The sequence below is a fragment of the Prunus avium genome, chromosome 3 (genome assembly GCF_965620075.1).
Source record: "Prunus avium chromosome 3, drPruAviu1.hap1.1, whole genome shotgun sequence".
NCBI classification, from domain to species: Eukaryota; Viridiplantae; Streptophyta; class Magnoliopsida; order Rosales; family Rosaceae; genus Prunus; species Prunus avium.
This window is the reverse complement of record NC_142286.1, coordinates 2,761,706-2,778,291: the sequence shown is the minus strand read 5'-3', so window position 1 is coordinate 2,778,291 and position 16,586 is coordinate 2,761,706. Positions and strand designations below refer to the sequence as shown.

The window sequence follows — 16,586 nt, the reverse complement described above, 5'->3', positions numbered from 1 at the left end:
GAGACTTGGAAAACCCAAAATTTTGTTGTCCTGAAGAACTGCAGAGAAATAGACAATCGTACTGGACTGTTTCTAGGAAAAATTATTACTTTTGTTTCTTTATGTGGGGCCCGAGAAAGAGGAAGATATCAGAGAATTATCAAGGCTGACTGATTTAGACATTAATTTACTCATTGCATGACTGGTTGTGAGCAAGTCATTTTCTGGCAAGTTGTTTCTATTTTTTCTATTTTTTCTATTTTTTTAAAATACAAACGGAGGGGAGAATCAATATTAGGACCTGAGCTGAGGTGCATGAGTAAATGTTCTTATCACTTAAGCTACGAGTCCTTTGCATTTTTACCCTATAATCATGGCAGCTCTCATCCTCCCTCTTAATCTCATCATCACTCCCATTCTCACTCTCATTTTCCTCTATACTTTAGCACAAAGAATAAAAACTAAAAATTAAAATTGAAATAGTTATCAAACAACCCTAAACTTATAATAATTGATAATAGTGGGATAATATCGTTAAGAGTGTTTTTAATTTTAATTTTCAAATTTGTTAAGTATTCAATGAACTACTTGTACTTCATACTTATTTTATTAAATTGGATTGTAGCAGCATTTTTGTTTAAGTTGGGGTAATTTAAGGAATTTTAAATGTTATCTACACTTGTGAAAGAAGCTATTTGAGCGTGTGCAAATAGACCTTTTTCTGTTTCGGCATATGTTGATTTGCTTATTTCAGCCTCTCTACAAGTTTCATTTCCCAATTTTAAGGCTGAGACTGACTGAACTGATTGAGAGATTCATTTGGCATGTTTACTAATCCCTAATCGGGTTAAGAGGAATTGAATTGAGGAGGAGTTGAAATGTGAATTCTTATTAAAGTTGTTTACTAAACTATGTGGAATCGGGGTAGGAATAGCATCGATTCCTTATAAGTTGTTTACTAAATTCTCATGAATCGGAATTGAAACTAGTTTGATTACTAAAATGCATTTGTTGTAAATAAATTATTGGGTTAAAGTGGATAGCAAATTGAGAATTTTAAAATTTGTATGAGGATTTAATGTGTAAAAAAGATGGATTAATGATGGGCTAGTTTTCTACGAATTAGAATACCACCTCCCACCTAAGTCCAATTTACTCCTGATTTTGTGTGAGCCCCCACTTACTTTTCCATTCTTATATGTGAAGTAAACACGGGAGTAATCTATAATAGAAATTCAACTCCTTATTTTGATTCCCATTACGGATTAGTAAACATGCCAAGAGATTATATAAAACCGTGTGGCAGAAATTTGTGGGGTACATGTGAGCTTCATTAAAAAATTGTTCACTTGTCACAAATAACAAAACAATATCAAAAACATGTTCAATCACTAGGTTTCTCCACTAATATAACTTGAGCATTCCCACCTAGGACCTCCTTTGACCAAGAGACCACCTCTTTTCACTCCTTTGACTGTAGTTCTCTCTCATTCCATAAGAAAATTTGCGGTTGTCTCCATAATGACACAAGTTCCTTTGCTCATGAGGCCACCTCTCTTCCCTCCTTTCATTGTAATTCCCTCTCATTTCATGAGAAAATTTGCTGCTGTCTCCATAATGACACAAGTTCCTTTGCTCATGAGGCCACCTCTCTTCCCTCCTTTCATTGTAATTCCCTCTCATTTCATGAGAAAATTTGCAGTTGTCTCCATAATAACATCTACCCTGAGCATAATATTGGCACATCTGCTTTTGGCCTCGTGGACTCGTCGGAAGAAAGTGGTTCACACTTGTCAATGGCTGTCTTTTATTGTACACTCTTTCTGTGTTGTTTGAATTCCTACTCTCATTCAATTTCTGAGAAGCTTGGTTGAAATACCCACCTTGCATTGTAGTATTCTTTGTCAGTTGAGGTTGAATTGTCACCTTTCCGGAATCAACAAAAAAGCCGGACTTCGGAGCTGGAGGTTGAGTTGCTGGATTTTGTGAATAGACAACAAACCCTGATTGGTGAATTTGAGTTGCTGGTTTTAATGAAGGGTCTCTTGATAAATCAGTAAACAATCCCAATTGCTGAGCACACACTTTCGTATTTCCTGAATGAACTGATATACCAACTAGTTGATGTAGGTTTGCTGAGTTAACAAGTGAACCAGATTGTTGAGGTTGAACTGATGTTTTGAGCACCGAGGTTGAGTTAAACCGAGACTGGTTCTTTTTCAGTTCCTCCTTTCTTGAAACCCTGAAGTACAGAAGGCTTAAGCTTGTCATGAAAAAATAAAATAACTGAAATTGCTATGAGCATTAGCAGACTAACTAGCTAGATATAAACAACTAGTTTCCATTGCAATCATATCCAATACCTATTTCTCTTGAGCATTTTTCTCATTTCCTTCTCTTGGACCCGTGCTTCTTTAGCAGTCCTAGCAAGAGATCCTCTTGAGTGCTTTTCCATCAAAACTTTCTGCCTCTCCCCTTCATCTTCCCATCTCTAAAGTTGACGAATAGAATTAATTACCATAAAAAAGATTCTCAAATGATGACAAAGGAACAAAAGTTACTTTGCACAGACCTGTCTCAAAGTTTTCAACCTGTAAAGATTCCGACCCTTAATTAGAAGGGGATGAAGTGGAGGGAGTGGTTTCTCCCCCTTGCTCCAGAGTACTTCAATCTGGTCAGAATAGCCAAGAGCAGCAATTTTAGCAACTGCAATAATATGAAGACTTAACTTGCTCGTTGAGTGATAGCTTTCCATCTAAAATCAGCTAAATCTGCTGATTGGTAATTTACAGCCACTTCAATTGTTATATCAATCTAAATGGAAGTTTAAAATGCAGCGCAATTCTTTTTAACACTTCTATTCTTTGATAAAAATCATAAGATTCTTGGACTCACTGTAAATGTGTGCTGCTGTTTAGCAGCGCCATAGCTTTCTTTAACAATTCGGCCTGCAACAATCCTTGTGCCACATGGAGGGCCTCTTCCACTCCTGGACGCTATGTCAAATCTACAAAGATAAAAGAACATTAACACTAGAACGTCAAAGTCCAGGGTACAAATTTGGGGAGGGGGTTAGCAGTACTTGTGATCCTAATTTCCGGTTTCCATGAGAATCATAAAGAAAATAAACCAAGCGCTTTTTAATCAACTAGCAAAGACATTGAATGTAATATGCAATAATACACGTAGTACACGGCTGCAAACATCAAAATTAGAGGTAATAACTACTTTAATCATCTAACTGTAAAAATAAAACACAAATAAAAACAAAAGCTTACATTTCATAAACATTTTGTTCAAACATGACAACATCGCTAGTGCATGCATCCCCTGCATAAGGTCATCGTATTAGTGGGTTTTAAACACTAGAGGAATGAAAAATGTTAAGTGCACCATCTTAGTGGAAGAAAATTGAGACATACACAAGGAATGATATGATTGCAAAGATTATCTTATGATTGTATAACGAGTGATGAGGGAGGGTTTATAGGCAGGGGGGAACAATCTGTGTTTTCGTAACATAGCCTAGGATCAAATAGAATAATGACGATAATAACAATATGCATTAACTTAGCAAGCATACCTTTACAATTCAAAACAAAGCTAGATGCTGGGTACTTTTTCTCACCTCCACCATTCAAAATCCTAAGGAACATAAACGAACTTCAGAAATGGGAGGATTAATCATATCTCCAAAAAGCTACTACAGTGGCTGAAATTACTCTAAATGCTCCTTAATCCGCCGAATGAGCGTGTCTTTATTGCCAGTCAATCTCAACCCATTCTTCCTCAGGTACAGTTTACATTGCTCCACTTTCAATTTCTCAATTTGTCTAGCTGCCAGCCAACAATGACAGAAAATAGCAAAGTTATATCAGTACACAAAAGATGAACATGACTAGTTTAGTGTACATTTTTTGTGATCGGTTGGTCCAAATCGACATCTTCTTGACCTCAATTGGGTCACAATTCACAGAATCACATTGACATTACTTATGGCCTATAAACCTAATGAAAAAGGATAAAGCAGCTTATTAGTTTAGGGAAGATAATACAAAACTGAAATTGATTAAAAGGGCATAATTTCCTGAACGTTTGCCAATGCCATGTATTTTCTTCAATTTTTATTTTTTTTCTGAAGAACCAAAAAGTTCAAATTTCTGGGCTAACCTTCAATAATCTTTCGGACCATTTCAAAGCTTTTCTCATCTTTCTCGTCCAGCTCAGGTAAAACCACCTCCTGCCCATTAAGGTCCGCTTCACTACCAAGATCGATATATTTAACAATACTGCAAATGCAACAAAACCCATTTCAATTCCAAAACTTAATCATAGATTATTAGCATTAAATCATAATTTAAAGGCAAAAGAAAAGAACCCATTAGCATAAACTTCCCTCTGATAAACCAGACACTAACCGAGTCTTTGAATTACGCTTGATTGAGAGCTTTGAGAAGTTGGCATGGGTTTCTTCAAGAGTACTGCTATAACTCGGGTCCTTCATTGAAGCATCCGAATCATATTCCGGGTCGGACTCTCCGTTTTCCAAGAAATCTCCATCTTTTTCTTCGTATTGATGATATTTAGATTGTTCAGAGGTAGCCATTGATAGGTTTCAATCTGGGTTTATCGCTTAAACACCAGGAAGGTTGCTTTATACTTCTATTTAGATGGGAAATGTGGGAACTTTTTAGGGTGAGAGAGATTTGAAAGAAGGGAAATTTGAAAACCACGCAGCACAGAAGCCTAAAGAGGGAAGTTTTATAAAATGCGACCGTTGGGATCATGTAGAGAACAATTTAAAATTGAGTATGTGCAAACCTAGCCACAAGCCTGAGTCCTGTTATTATTAATAAAAATTAAAGAAATTAACAGATCAAGAGTTAACTTTCTGTTAAGTAAAAGGAGACACGTCACAAAAATAAGGAGGAAATAGGGGGCACATGGAATTTTGTAAGAGGAAAATTGGACTCCACAAGACTTTTCTTTTGCTAGCCATGAGTCCCAATATACCTCTTCACTTTAAAGTAGGCAATATTTTTTTTGGTGAAAACCAAGGTATCCCCCGCGCGATTGCGGGGACTAACCCTCGAGGTACTGTCGGGCGCAAAGCGGAGACCTCTCCCAACAAAGTCTGCTCTATTCGCAAGCGCCTGGGATCGAACCCAGGACCTCTTGTTTAAAGGATCCAAGCCCCTTCCACTTGGACCAACTCCTGTTGGTAAAGTAGGCAATATTGCCTTGTGAGAGTATGTATGTTTTGCCTGCCCGTTTGCCTTTTTTCTTGGAGCATGAAAATGCTGATGTGGCAAGGCAAATGAGGTTTGCCTGCTCATTTGCCACTTTCCTTGAAGATTCTTGGGTCCAAATCCACAAATCATAAAATTCAACTGGTATGGATGGGATAGGGTGAGAGGGTTAGTGTCAAGTTTGATTTATCTTATAACCATAAAATCTAGCTAGGCAAACTTCATTTCCCATAGGATTCTTTGTTTTTATGTTTGATATGTGGATATTTGTGGGAACCGAATTAATTCGTAACCCTAGGTCAAATAATTCCTTACATTTGGGAATTATTTGACCTAATTGGGAATTATTCAATTTAATTGGGGATTACCCAATTAAATAGAATGTTAGCTAATTAGGTTGAGGATTGATTTGATTCCTACGAATATTCTCAATTAATGGAGGAGTTACCTAATTAAATTAGGTATTGATTTGATTGCTACCCTGATTAGGGATTTGATTTAAATCAAATAAATCAAATCCCTAATTAGTCAAATCTCGCCAAATTGGGGAGGAATAATTCCCTTCCATCTACGGAATTATTCCTCTGAAACCCTAGCTCCCGAGACCTCTATAAAAGGATGGCCACACACAAGGGTTGAGGTACGTCTAAACTCCCACTGAAACTCTGCAGAAATTATCTCTCAGAAACCCTAGCCACCTCCTTTCTCTCCCTCTTTTACATAAGGCTCCGGCCGCCCGGTTCATCCCAAAAACACATATAACTCCGTACCCTATTTTAGCTATCGTTTCTCTATAGATCGATTGAACTGACTTAGGCATCGGAGGGCCTTTGGCCAACACCCCCCGGGTGTGGTCCTCTTATTGCTATTCATTTTGCAGGGAGACAAAGAAGCGGAGAAGACGAAGGAATCTTTCAACCGAATATTCCCGTGGGAGGAAATTTGCTCCCACAAATTGGTGCTTTCATTGAGAGCACGAGTTATACTCAACGTGTGCTCAAGGAATCCGTTCCTCCTATTTTCCAATCCACCGAAGCCTTCCAAACAACCATGGTTGGAAGCAAACGTCTTAGAAGCAAAACCACTGCGATTGCGCACTCCGGAAAGGCCAAAACCTCGCTGCCACCACGAGGTACAGCTGCTGCTAGCAATTTGCAGCAACCTCCCATCGCTGCCAGCGCGTTCCAGCAGCTTCCCGGCGAGATCCAGCAACATCTGATGGCTGCCAGCGCGTTCCAGCAGCTCCCAGGAGACTTGCAGCAGCCTCCCATAGCTGCCAGGGCGTTCCAGCAGCTCCCCAACGCTTTCCAGCAGCCCCCCGTGGCTGCCCTTGCTGTCCAACCACCTCCGGGGGCCTCACAACCTCTCCAAACAGCTGCTGTACCTGTTTTGCAGCAGCCTCCCGCGGCTGCCAGCACATTTCCGCAGCTTCCCGTGACTGCCAATACATCGCAGCAACCTCCCATGGCTGCCCATACCTTGCCGCAGCCTCCAGAAGCCATAGAACGGCCACAAATGGCCACCAGAACGGCCATACATGCGGCTGGAATTGTTCCACCTCTTATTGCACATACCTTATTTAATAGATTTATTGTTTAGAGGCACAAGTGATATTATAGTTGGCATATAATTGTGTTTCTATCATGCGAGCTAATTACATTTTATCACTAATGATCAGAAAAATACCAAATGAGTTGGTGGCTAACCTACGAGTCCTTGGTCCACCTGATCAACGATTCTCTGATCAACCCGACGCATGATCCCTCAAGCATTCCCTCCATTGCCTCCATGCTCGACGCACGCTTCCGCGTACACCTCTCATGAAACCCTAGCCCGTATGCAGTTGGGCTCCACACACTTCTCTCCTCCCGATCCACGAAGTCAAGCAGACCTTAATATGAGAGTTGACCAGCTAGCTCAGAGAATGGATGACCAAAGCAATTTGATGAGGCAGCTCCTCAACTAAATCAATCTAGCTCAAAACCTTGGCCTTGGACCATTGGGCGAAGAGAGAAGGATGGACGACTGCGCCAACAGGCAGATCAACGGGCACCGAGCAGGTCAAGCAGGCATGAGCAGACAAGGAGAGGGACAACAACGTGATCATCTCGCCAACATGTCACAAGCATCCGCAAGCCACACTCAGAGCAATGTGCGAGGAAGGCAGGGCCCTCGACTCCACGTCCGCGACCGCCTAGGCCCGCAGAGGAATGCTCCTCAAGGGCTAGGCTCCCGGAGAGATAAGCCTGATGACCATTGCAATGAGGATCGTGAAGAAAGGCGCTCTGCTGTTCACTCGCCAAGGAACATTCTTCAAAGGCTAGGCTCCCAAGGAGGTCAACTTGACAACCTTCACGGTGAGAACCGCGAGGAAAGGCGCTCCCCTGCTCACTCTCGAAGGACCGATTCTCGTCGACAAGCTGCGGAGAATCACTCGCAAGCGCAGCCCACCAACATGCCGCCTAGGCAACACAGCCAAGAAGCTCGAACCTTGCGAATCAATGAGGAGGTCAATCAGCGTCGTCCAAATCGCGAGGGTCGCCGATGTGTCCAACCAGCAATGCGTGCAGAGGACGTCAAGAAGCTTGTGAGTGACTAACTACGAGACTTGAAAGCCGGCAGGAACTTCAAAGATGCCCTACGTAAGGAGATGGACCAAGCTAACTCCACGCCTTTCACTGTCGAAATTGAGCAGGCGGCTCCCCCGAAGCGATTCTCGACGCCTTCGTTTACACCCTTCAAGGGGGACTCCGATCCCGAGAGCCACTTGAAACACATCAAAAGTGTCATGATCCTCCACAAGGCCGATGACGCATTGATGTGCAAGGTGTTTGTGATGACCCTGCGGGGAGCAGCTCAGGACTGGTTTCACACTCTACCATCTGGGTCGATCAGCAGCTTCAAGGAGTTGGCATACGTCTTCGCGAAAGAATACACGTCTTACCGGACAATCAAGAAGAACCCCGACCACCTGTTCAACCTACGCAAGAAGTCCGACGAATCCCTTCGAGACTACATCAAGATATTCAAAGCAGAAAAGGCCAACATCGTAGGATGTGACGACCGGATCGCGTCCTCTGCATTCAAGAAAGGCTTTCCAGCTGAACACGACTTATACCGCGAGCTGACTATCGCTCCCAGCTAGACCCTGGCAGAGGTCTTCGTAACCGCGGAACGCTATGCGCTCTGGGATGACAATAGAATCGCCGCAGAGAAGTCTACTAAGCAGGAAGATCAACCAACCAAGCGGGCAGGCCAAAAGAACAACGGGTTCAGCAACAGAAACAAGGACAAGCGCAGGTCACACCCAAAAGAGGACGCGACGGCAGGAGAGAATTACACTAAATTCTCCATCCCCATACACCAAATCTTAGCCCAAGTGAAGGACAAACCTTGGGTAAGGAAGCCGTCGCCCTTGAAAGGAGATCCAGACAAGAGGGATACCAGAAAATATTGTGCCTTCAACAGGACGTACGGGCACACAACAAACAACTGCTTTGCTTGGAAAACGTACCTTGAGGAACTCGTGAGAGAAGGTCACTGCACGGAGTTCATTGCGAAGCAAGCCATCCAGCGGATAGAGGATCGCGACACCACCAAGGAGCCGCCTCAGAAGGTCATAAGGATTAACACAATCCTCGCCGCCTCCGAGGAGTCTGGGCTGACCAGCAAAGAAAAGAAGAGGAAGATCAAACAGGCCACGGTGGTCTCCCAAGTTTCGACCGACCTTCCACTGGTGGAAGACGACCCAGTGATCGGCTTCCAGAAGAAAGATCTGATCGGCCTCGACATGCCTAATGGTCGACCGAATCCATGTGGACGAAGGCAGCGCAGCCAATATCCTACAGTTGACTGTCATCCAGCAGATGGGCTTGGAAGCAAAGATCAACAAATCAGCCAGGTCGCTGACCGGCTTCAATGGTGCAACAACGATTACTGTGGGCACAATAGATCTCGACGTCTACTCCCCACCTGTAATCAGCTCACAAACATTCATGGTCATTGACGAAGTCTCACCCTACAATGGCATCTTGGGCAGACCATGGATTGGTAAGATTAGCGCCATCATCTCCGCCACTCATCAGAAAATCCGCTACCCAATTTCTGGGGGCGGTGTCGGCCAAATCAACAGCGACCAGGCAATGGTGAGGAAATGCTCAGCTCAAGGGCTGAAGAAAAGCAAGCCAACACAGTTCCTCCCTGTGAATCAGGCAGATCTGAAGGGAGTAGAACAGCCAGATCTCACTCCTAGCAACCGAGCAAGCAAGAAGGGGAAGGGGATAGCTATCCCCTTATAGCAATCAAAGCATCAGGACCAAGTCGAGGAAATCCGTCCGGAGGTCTCCCCTGAAGAAGGATGGAAACCCGAAGAGGACGTCGAGCTAATACCCTTGGATCCTGACCAGCCAGACAAAAAAGCGCGGATCGGCTCGCGCCTAAGCCCAGACGAGAAGGTGGAGCTGACCACCTTCCTCCAGAACAACAAAGACATGTTCGCATGGTCACCGTCAGACATGCCCGGCATCGACTCGAACATCATCTGCCATCGCCTCCACGTCAACCCTGCCAACAAGCCAGTGGCACAGAAGAGACGCAACTTCGCCCCAGAGTGGGTCGCAATCATTGAAGCCGAGATCGACAAACTTCTAGTAGCCGGCTTCATTGAAGAGGTCTTCTACTTGGAGTGGTTGGCCAACGTTGTTCTGGTGGTGAAACAAGCAAAGGGCAAATGGAGAGTTTGCGTCGACTACACTGACCTCAACAAGGCATGTCCTAAAGACAACTTCCCATTGCCGAGAATCGACCAACTCGTAGATTCCACCTCCAGCAATCAGCTGCTCAGCTTCATGGACGCCTACTCGGGCTATAATCAAATCCTGATACACGAGGATGACAAGGCGAAAACTTCTTTCATCATCAGGAGAGGGACCTACTGCTACAAGGTCATGCCCTTTGGGCTAAAGAACGTCGGAGCAACATACCAAAGGCTCATAAATAAAATCTTCAATGAGCAGATCGGCAAGACTATGGAAGTCTACGTGGACGATATGCTGGTCAAAGCCCCAAAACGTGTAGATCACATCAAAAACCTCGCCGAGGCATTGTTGCGTAGATACAGCTGCACCAAAATGGATTCAGTTGCATCCTCAACTTGTGATACTCGCAAGTGCACGAGCCGTTCGGTAGTATAGCGTATGTAAGTGCGAGGTCGATCCCACGAGGATTGGTGATTGAATGATCCCATTCATTTTCCCTACACAAAACAGAAATGAAAAAGAAAGGAAATAAATACAACAAGAAAAAAAGGAAATAACTAACTCAAGCAGATAAGTTCCCAAGTTCAATTAGATTAACGGATTGATTCTAGCTAAAGTATGATTAAGCCATGGTGTGTGGTCATAACCTTATGTTCCTAATTCCCTAATTTGATCATTTGTTGTCTAACCTAAAATTAAGCATTAGGAACCCATTAAGCATAGAAGAACATTTTAAACAACCAAGCATGTATCTAATCCCTGTTGTCGAATGTCCATACATACTCTTCCTATTCATAGTTCAATTCGAATTAAAGCATGGTGTATACTCTTAATTCAAACCAAGATAGCTAACATGCAAGCCTAAATGGTGATCAATCATTCAAACTAGCATATTAACTTATAAGCATAATGAATAAGAACATGAACCATAATTGAAACTTGGAAACTAATCAAACTTGAAACTAAAGAAAAGAATTTACATAATGAAAAGTAAAGTGGAACTAAGAAAAACTTAATGAAAATTTCAGCACAAATATTTCATTACTACAATTGAAAACTAGAGAATGAAACCAAGATAACTTGAGGGAGAGAAGGGAAGGGAGCTCTAGAGAAGTGTTTGAGAGCTCCCCCCCTTGGGGTGTGTTTACAAGCTTAGAGAACATCCCTATTTATAGGCCTAAGGGAAGTGAAAATCTGAATTCAATATGGCTAATGCATACAACACTTGTATTATAAAATCTTGAATTGGTTGATGCACTTGTATTAGAAAATCAGAATTGGTTGATGCACTTCACCAATAAATCCCACCAGCAGCCCTAGCTCATCTTCATGTCACTATGACCAAGCTTCCAACCAGAAACAATAGCTCATCCTGAGGTCAGCATGACCAGCAACTTCAAGGGCTTACAAATTGGGCTTCTCTTAAGCAAATGACGACTTTAAGCACTCCAAATTGAAGTTCAGAATGTGTCTGATCCAACCACACAAGTATTGGCCCAATCCAAGCTCGGATGAAGAAGTTAAGGCCAAAACAAATTGCTAACTCGTTTTTGCTCGCTGACAAAATCCATCCTGAGCATGGTTCTGTGTTTGCTAGGTAACAGACTCCATATTTATCCAATGGGGCTGAATTTTGGATATGTTATAGGGTATGGTTACAAGAGGTTAAGTATCTCAGATTGAGATACAAAGGTAGGGAAAATGATGAGGGTGATAAAAGAAAAAGGCTTGAAGTGTTTGGCTTCAAGAGGGCTAATGGAACACACATATGGGTAGGGTGAAAAGAAAGCATATAAAATGGTTATACACACATAGCCTAGCATCACTTCAATGAGTTCATTCATGAATGAGAGCAAGCACATGATATCTGCAAAAGAGAATCATCCTTAGTATTCAATCAAAATGAAATGATGAGATCAATTAGAGTGAATTGAAGAAAATAAGTATGGATGAGAAATAGAACACTTTAAACCCTCTCAAGAAAGCAATTAGGCTCGATATAGCTCACTAGGGTAGTCTCCACTATTTTCATTCAAGAATTTGAGCATGGTACTTTAGCCACCAGAATTCTAAGAGCAAAAGCTTTGTGAAGTGCAAAATTCTGATATGAAAACCTCAAATAGCAGCTCCATAGCATTGATTGTATGACATTCTTAAAAAAAAAAAATTAGTGACAAGAGAACGAAAATTGAAAACACAAATGGATAAGAAAATTGAAATTGAAAACCTTCCCCCCAGACCTGAATTGAACATTGTCCTCAATGTTAAAGCAAAGTAAAGATGATTGAGAACATGTAAATGATAAGGGGAAAAGTTAAGAAGAAGGTTTAGAAAGGAAAAAAAAATGAATATATAAGCAACTCACGGATGACCAGTTAAGGGCCTCAGAAAACACAGCCAGGGGATCCGGGAAGGTTGGAGGGGTCACAATGGTCCCGCTTAAAACCCAAACTTCTTAGACACCGAAGGTGTCGCCTAAAGAACTCCTAGACACTGTATTGACGGAAGTGCTCATTGGAGTTACCATAAGTCAGCTTATATGAAAAATCTTTTTAAATTTTTAAATTTTTTATTTTTTTAAATTAAAAAAAAAAAAAAGAAACAGAAATTTAAAATAATAACAAGTAAAGAGAAAGGATTGAAATGCTCCCCCTTGAAGCGATTAGGTCGAGCATGATGCATTTGGAGGTCGCGACTTCTCCCACTACTCCACACTTCCTATCTTTGAAGTTGCCATCTCTCTCCATTTTTATTGAGCTATTTACATTGCTAAAACAAACACACACAAAAACTTGAAACGGAATTAAAGGATTACGAAATAATAAAAAAAAACTAAAAATGAAAAGGAAAAATCAACACAAGTCCAATTCCATGCTTCAAAGCAACAATCACCAATGGGTTGTGTAAGCTGGGACTTAAACCCAGTTCTCTTGCTTGTTGGGCAATTGTCCTTTTCTGTTGGACTACAAACACAACTTGTCCATTAACGTCATTAACTTTAAAACTTGAAATTGTCCAGTTAAGAAAAAAAAATAAAGTAGGAAAGCCAAATAGAATCAAACAATGTTACCGATCCCCGGCAACGGCGCCAAAAACTTGTTGCGTAGATACAGCTGCACCAAAATGGATTCAGTTGCATCCTCAACTTGTGATACTCGCAAGTGCACGAGCCGTTCGGTAGTATAGCGTATGTAAGTGCGAGGTCGATCCCACGAGGATTGGTGATTGAATGATCCCATTCATTTTCCCTACACAAAACAGAAATGAAAAAGAAAGGAAATAAATACAACAAGAAAAAAAGGAAATAACTAACTCAAGCAGATAAGTTCCCAAGTTCAATTAGATTAACGGATTGATTCTAGCTAAAGTATGATTAAGCCATGGTGTGTGGTCATAACCTTGTGTTCCTAATTCCCTAATTTGATCATTTGTTGTCTAACCTAAAATTAAGCATTAGGAACCCATTAAGCATAGAAGAACATTTTAAACAACCAAGCATGTATCTAATCCCTGTTGTCGAATGTCCATACATACTCTTCCTATTCATAGTTCAATTCGAATTAAAGCATGGTGTATACTCTTAATTCAAACCAAGATAGCTAACATGCAAGCCTAAATGGTGATCAATCATTCAAACTAGCATATTAACTTATAAGCATAATGAATAAGAACATGAACCATAATTGAAACTTGGAAACTAATCAAACTTGAAACTAAAGAAAAGAATTTACATAATGAAAAGTAAAGTGGAACTAAGAAAAACTTAATGAAAATTTCAGCACAAATATTTCATTACTACAATTGAAAACTAGAAAATGAAACTAAGAGAACTTGAGGGAGAGAAGGGAAGGGAGCTCTAGAGAAGTGTTTGAGAGCTCCCTGATCGGTTCATAATTGTATATCATTTTGTACCATTCTAGCTTATGATTTGGTTATGTTTTTGAGTTAAACTTGTGCTTTTAATCCTTTTTGTGTTTATCTTTCAGTTCATTGAGCTTTAGGTAATAATGATGGCTTTAGAGAGCATAATTCATGCAATTCAAGCATGTTAGGGCCTAATTTGGATGAATGGATGAAGAGCTTAAAGACAAACTCAATTTTGGCTACAGTCCCCTGCCAGCCCAGTTTCGTAGGTCATATTGCAAGCTTTGTTTCAGCAACCTACATAGCTCGGATGAGGCCACCTTATTCATGAAAGTTGTTCCAATGGGTGTGTAATATAACATATCCAAAATTCAGCCCCATTGGATAAATATGGAGTCTGTTACCTAGCAAACACAGAGCCATGCTCAGGATGGATTTTATCAGCGCGCAAAATGAGTTAGAAATTTGTTTTGGCCTTAACTTCCTCCTCCGACCTTGGATTGGCCCAAATGATATATGGCTGGAAAGAAGACATTCTGAACTTCAAGTTTGAGTGCTTAAAGTCTTAATTTGCTTAAGGGAAGCCCAATTCGTAAGCCCTTGAAGTTGCTGGTCATGCTGACCTCAGGATGAGCTATTATTTCTGGTTGGAAGCTTGGTCATGGTGACATGAAGATGAGCTAGGGCTGCTGGTGGGATTTATTAGTGAAGTGCATCAACCATTTCAGATTTTATAATGGAAGTGTTGTATGCATTAGTGAAGTGCATCAACCATTTCAGATTTTATAAAACAAGTGTTGTATGCATTAGCCATACTTAATTCAGATTTTCAGCTTCCTTAGGCCTATATATAGTGAGGTTTCCCAAGCTTGTAAACACACCCCAAGGGGGGGAGCTCTCAAACACTTCTCTAGAGCTCCCTTCCCTTCTCTCCCTCAAATTCTCTTAGTTTCTCTTTCTAGTTTTCAATTGTTATAATGAGATCTTTGTGCTGAAATTCTCCTTAAGTTTTTCCAAGTTCTACTTAATTTTCATTGTTATGTAAATTCTTTTCTTTAGTTTCAAGTTTGATTAGTTTCCAAGTTTCAATTATGATTTTTGTTCTTATTCATTATGCTTATAAGTTAATATGCTAGTTTGAATGATTGATCACCATTTAGGCTTGCATGTTAGCTATCTTGGTTTGAATTAAGAGTAGACACCATGCTTTAATTCGAATTGAACTATGAATAGGAAGAGTATGTATGGACATTCGACAACAGGGATTAGATACATGCTTGGTTGTTTAAAATGTTCTTCTATGCTTAATGGGTTCCTAATGCTTAATTTTAGGTTAGACAACAAATGATCAAATTAGGGAATTAGGAACACAAGGTTATGACCAAACACCATGGCTTAATCATACATTAGCTAGAATCAATCCGTTAATCTAATTGAACTTGGGAACTTATCTACTTGAGTTAGTTATTTTCTTTCTTCCTTGTTTTATTTATTTCCTTTCTTTTTCATTTCTGTTTTGTATAGGGAAACTAAATTGGATCATTCAATCACCAATCCCTGTGGAATCGACCTCGCACTTACATACGCTAAACTACCAACGGTTCGTGCACTTGCGAGTATCACAAGTTGAGGATGCAGCTTAATCCATTTTGGTGCAGCTGTATCTACACAACAAGTTTTTGGCGCCGTTGCCGGGGATTGGCAACATAGTTTGGTTCTATTTCTTTTCCCTACTTGTTTTATTTTTATTTTTCATTTTCATGTTTTTCTAGATAATTTCAAGTTTTAAAGTTAATGACGTTAATGGACAAGTTGTGTTTGTAGTCCAACAGAAAAGGACAATTGCCCAACAAGCAAGAGAACTGGGTTTAAGTCCCAGCTTACACAACCCATTGGTGCTTGTTGCTTTGAAGCATGGAATTGGATGTGTGTTGATTTTCCTTTTCATTTTAGTTTTTATTTCCTAATTCTGTTTCAAGTTTTCTGTGTTTGTTTTAGCAATTTATGATAGCTTAATAAAAATGGAGAGAGATGGCAACTTCAAAGATAGGAAGTGTGGAGTAGTGGGAGAAGTCGCGACCTCCAAGTGCATCACGCTCGACCTAATCGCTTCAAGGGGGAGCATTTCAATCCTTTCTCTTCTTTGAATTCTGTTTATTTCCGTAGTTGTTTTTGCCTTTTGGTCCGCGTTGAGTTCTTTGTTTTTCTATGCTGAATCCAACCATATAAAGAACGTAAAATTTGGACTTACGGTTGGAAAGTTATAGCCTAAAAACTGAACATAGGTCGAAGCTGAAAAACATAGAAACGAATCTGTCCAAATGGTGATAAAAGGGTGATAGAAAGTACTGTTTGTTTTTCTTTTTTTCTTCTTTGGTTTCTTGGTTTGTTTCTTTTAGTACAACAATTTATGTTGTTTGTTTGAATTTGTTTACAGTACTTAGTTCATTTTTTATGGTTTGTTGTTTCATTTTATCTTAATTTGTTTTTATTTCTTATCTTAAAAATTTTAAAATTTTTTAAAAAAGATTTTTCATATGAGCTGACTTATGGTAACCCCAGTGAGCACTTCCGTTAATACAGTGTCTAGGAGTTCTTTAGGCGACACCTTCGGTGTCTAAGAAGTTTGGGTTTTAAGCGGGACCATTGTGACCCCTCCAACCTTCCCGGATCCCCTGGCTGTGTTTTCTGAGGCCCTTAACTGGTCATCCGTGAGTTGCTTATATATTCGTGTGTT

General features: G+C 40.7%; 2 protein-coding genes across 2 annotated transcripts; one reads left to right on the top strand and one right to left on the bottom strand.

The window, feature by feature from the left end:
* Positions 1 to 1,288: 1,288 nt before the first annotated feature.
* On the bottom strand, positions 1,289 to 4,782 carry LOC110768901 (uncharacterized). The gene is made up of 9 exons (XM_021972770.2): positions 4,398 to 4,782; positions 4,150 to 4,268; positions 3,702 to 3,816; positions 3,563 to 3,624; positions 3,258 to 3,309; positions 2,875 to 2,986; positions 2,552 to 2,650; positions 2,343 to 2,470; positions 1,289 to 2,221 (listed from the first exon to the last, which is right to left on the bottom strand). The coding sequence occupies exons 1-9, from the start codon at positions 4,583 to 4,585 to the stop codon at positions 1,408 to 1,410; spliced, it is 1,689 nt and encodes a 562-aa protein (XP_021828462.1). The 5' UTR covers positions 4,586 to 4,782; the 3' UTR covers positions 1,289 to 1,407.
* A 3,096-nt stretch (positions 4,783 to 7,878) lies between these two features.
* Positions 7,879 to 9,234, top strand: LOC110771502 (uncharacterized). Its single transcript, XM_088250172.1, has 2 exons — positions 7,879 to 8,277; positions 8,374 to 9,234. The coding sequence occupies exons 1-2, from the start codon at positions 7,879 to 7,881 to the stop codon at positions 9,232 to 9,234; spliced, it is 1,260 nt and encodes a 419-aa protein (XP_088106298.1).
* Positions 9,235 to 16,586: the final 7,352 nt, after the last annotated feature.

What these genes read in the sequence shown, in the direction of transcription:
- LOC110768901 (XM_021972770.2), bottom strand. Translation starts at nt 4,585, where the DNA reads ATGGCTACCTCTGAACAATCTAAATATCATCAATACGAAGAAAAAGAT. An exon ending in GGTCCGAAAGATTATTGAAG is followed by an intron (nt 3,817 to 4,149) that starts GTTAGCCCAGAA and finishes GTTGGCTGGCAG; the next exon opens with CTAGACAAATTGAGAAATTG. An exon ending in CTTTGTTTTGAATTGTAAAG is followed by an intron (nt 3,310 to 3,562) that starts GTATGCTTGCTA and finishes GACCTTATGCAG; the next exon opens with GGGATGCATGCACTAGCGAT.
- LOC110771502 (XM_088250172.1), top strand. Translation starts at nt 7,879, where the DNA reads ATGGACCAAGCTAACTCCACGCCTTTCACTGTCGAAATTGAGCAGGCG. An exon ending in AAGCAGAAAAGGCCAACATC is followed by an intron (nt 8,278 to 8,373) that starts GTAGGATGTGAC and finishes GCTCCCAGCTAG; the next exon opens with ACCCTGGCAGAGGTCTTCGT.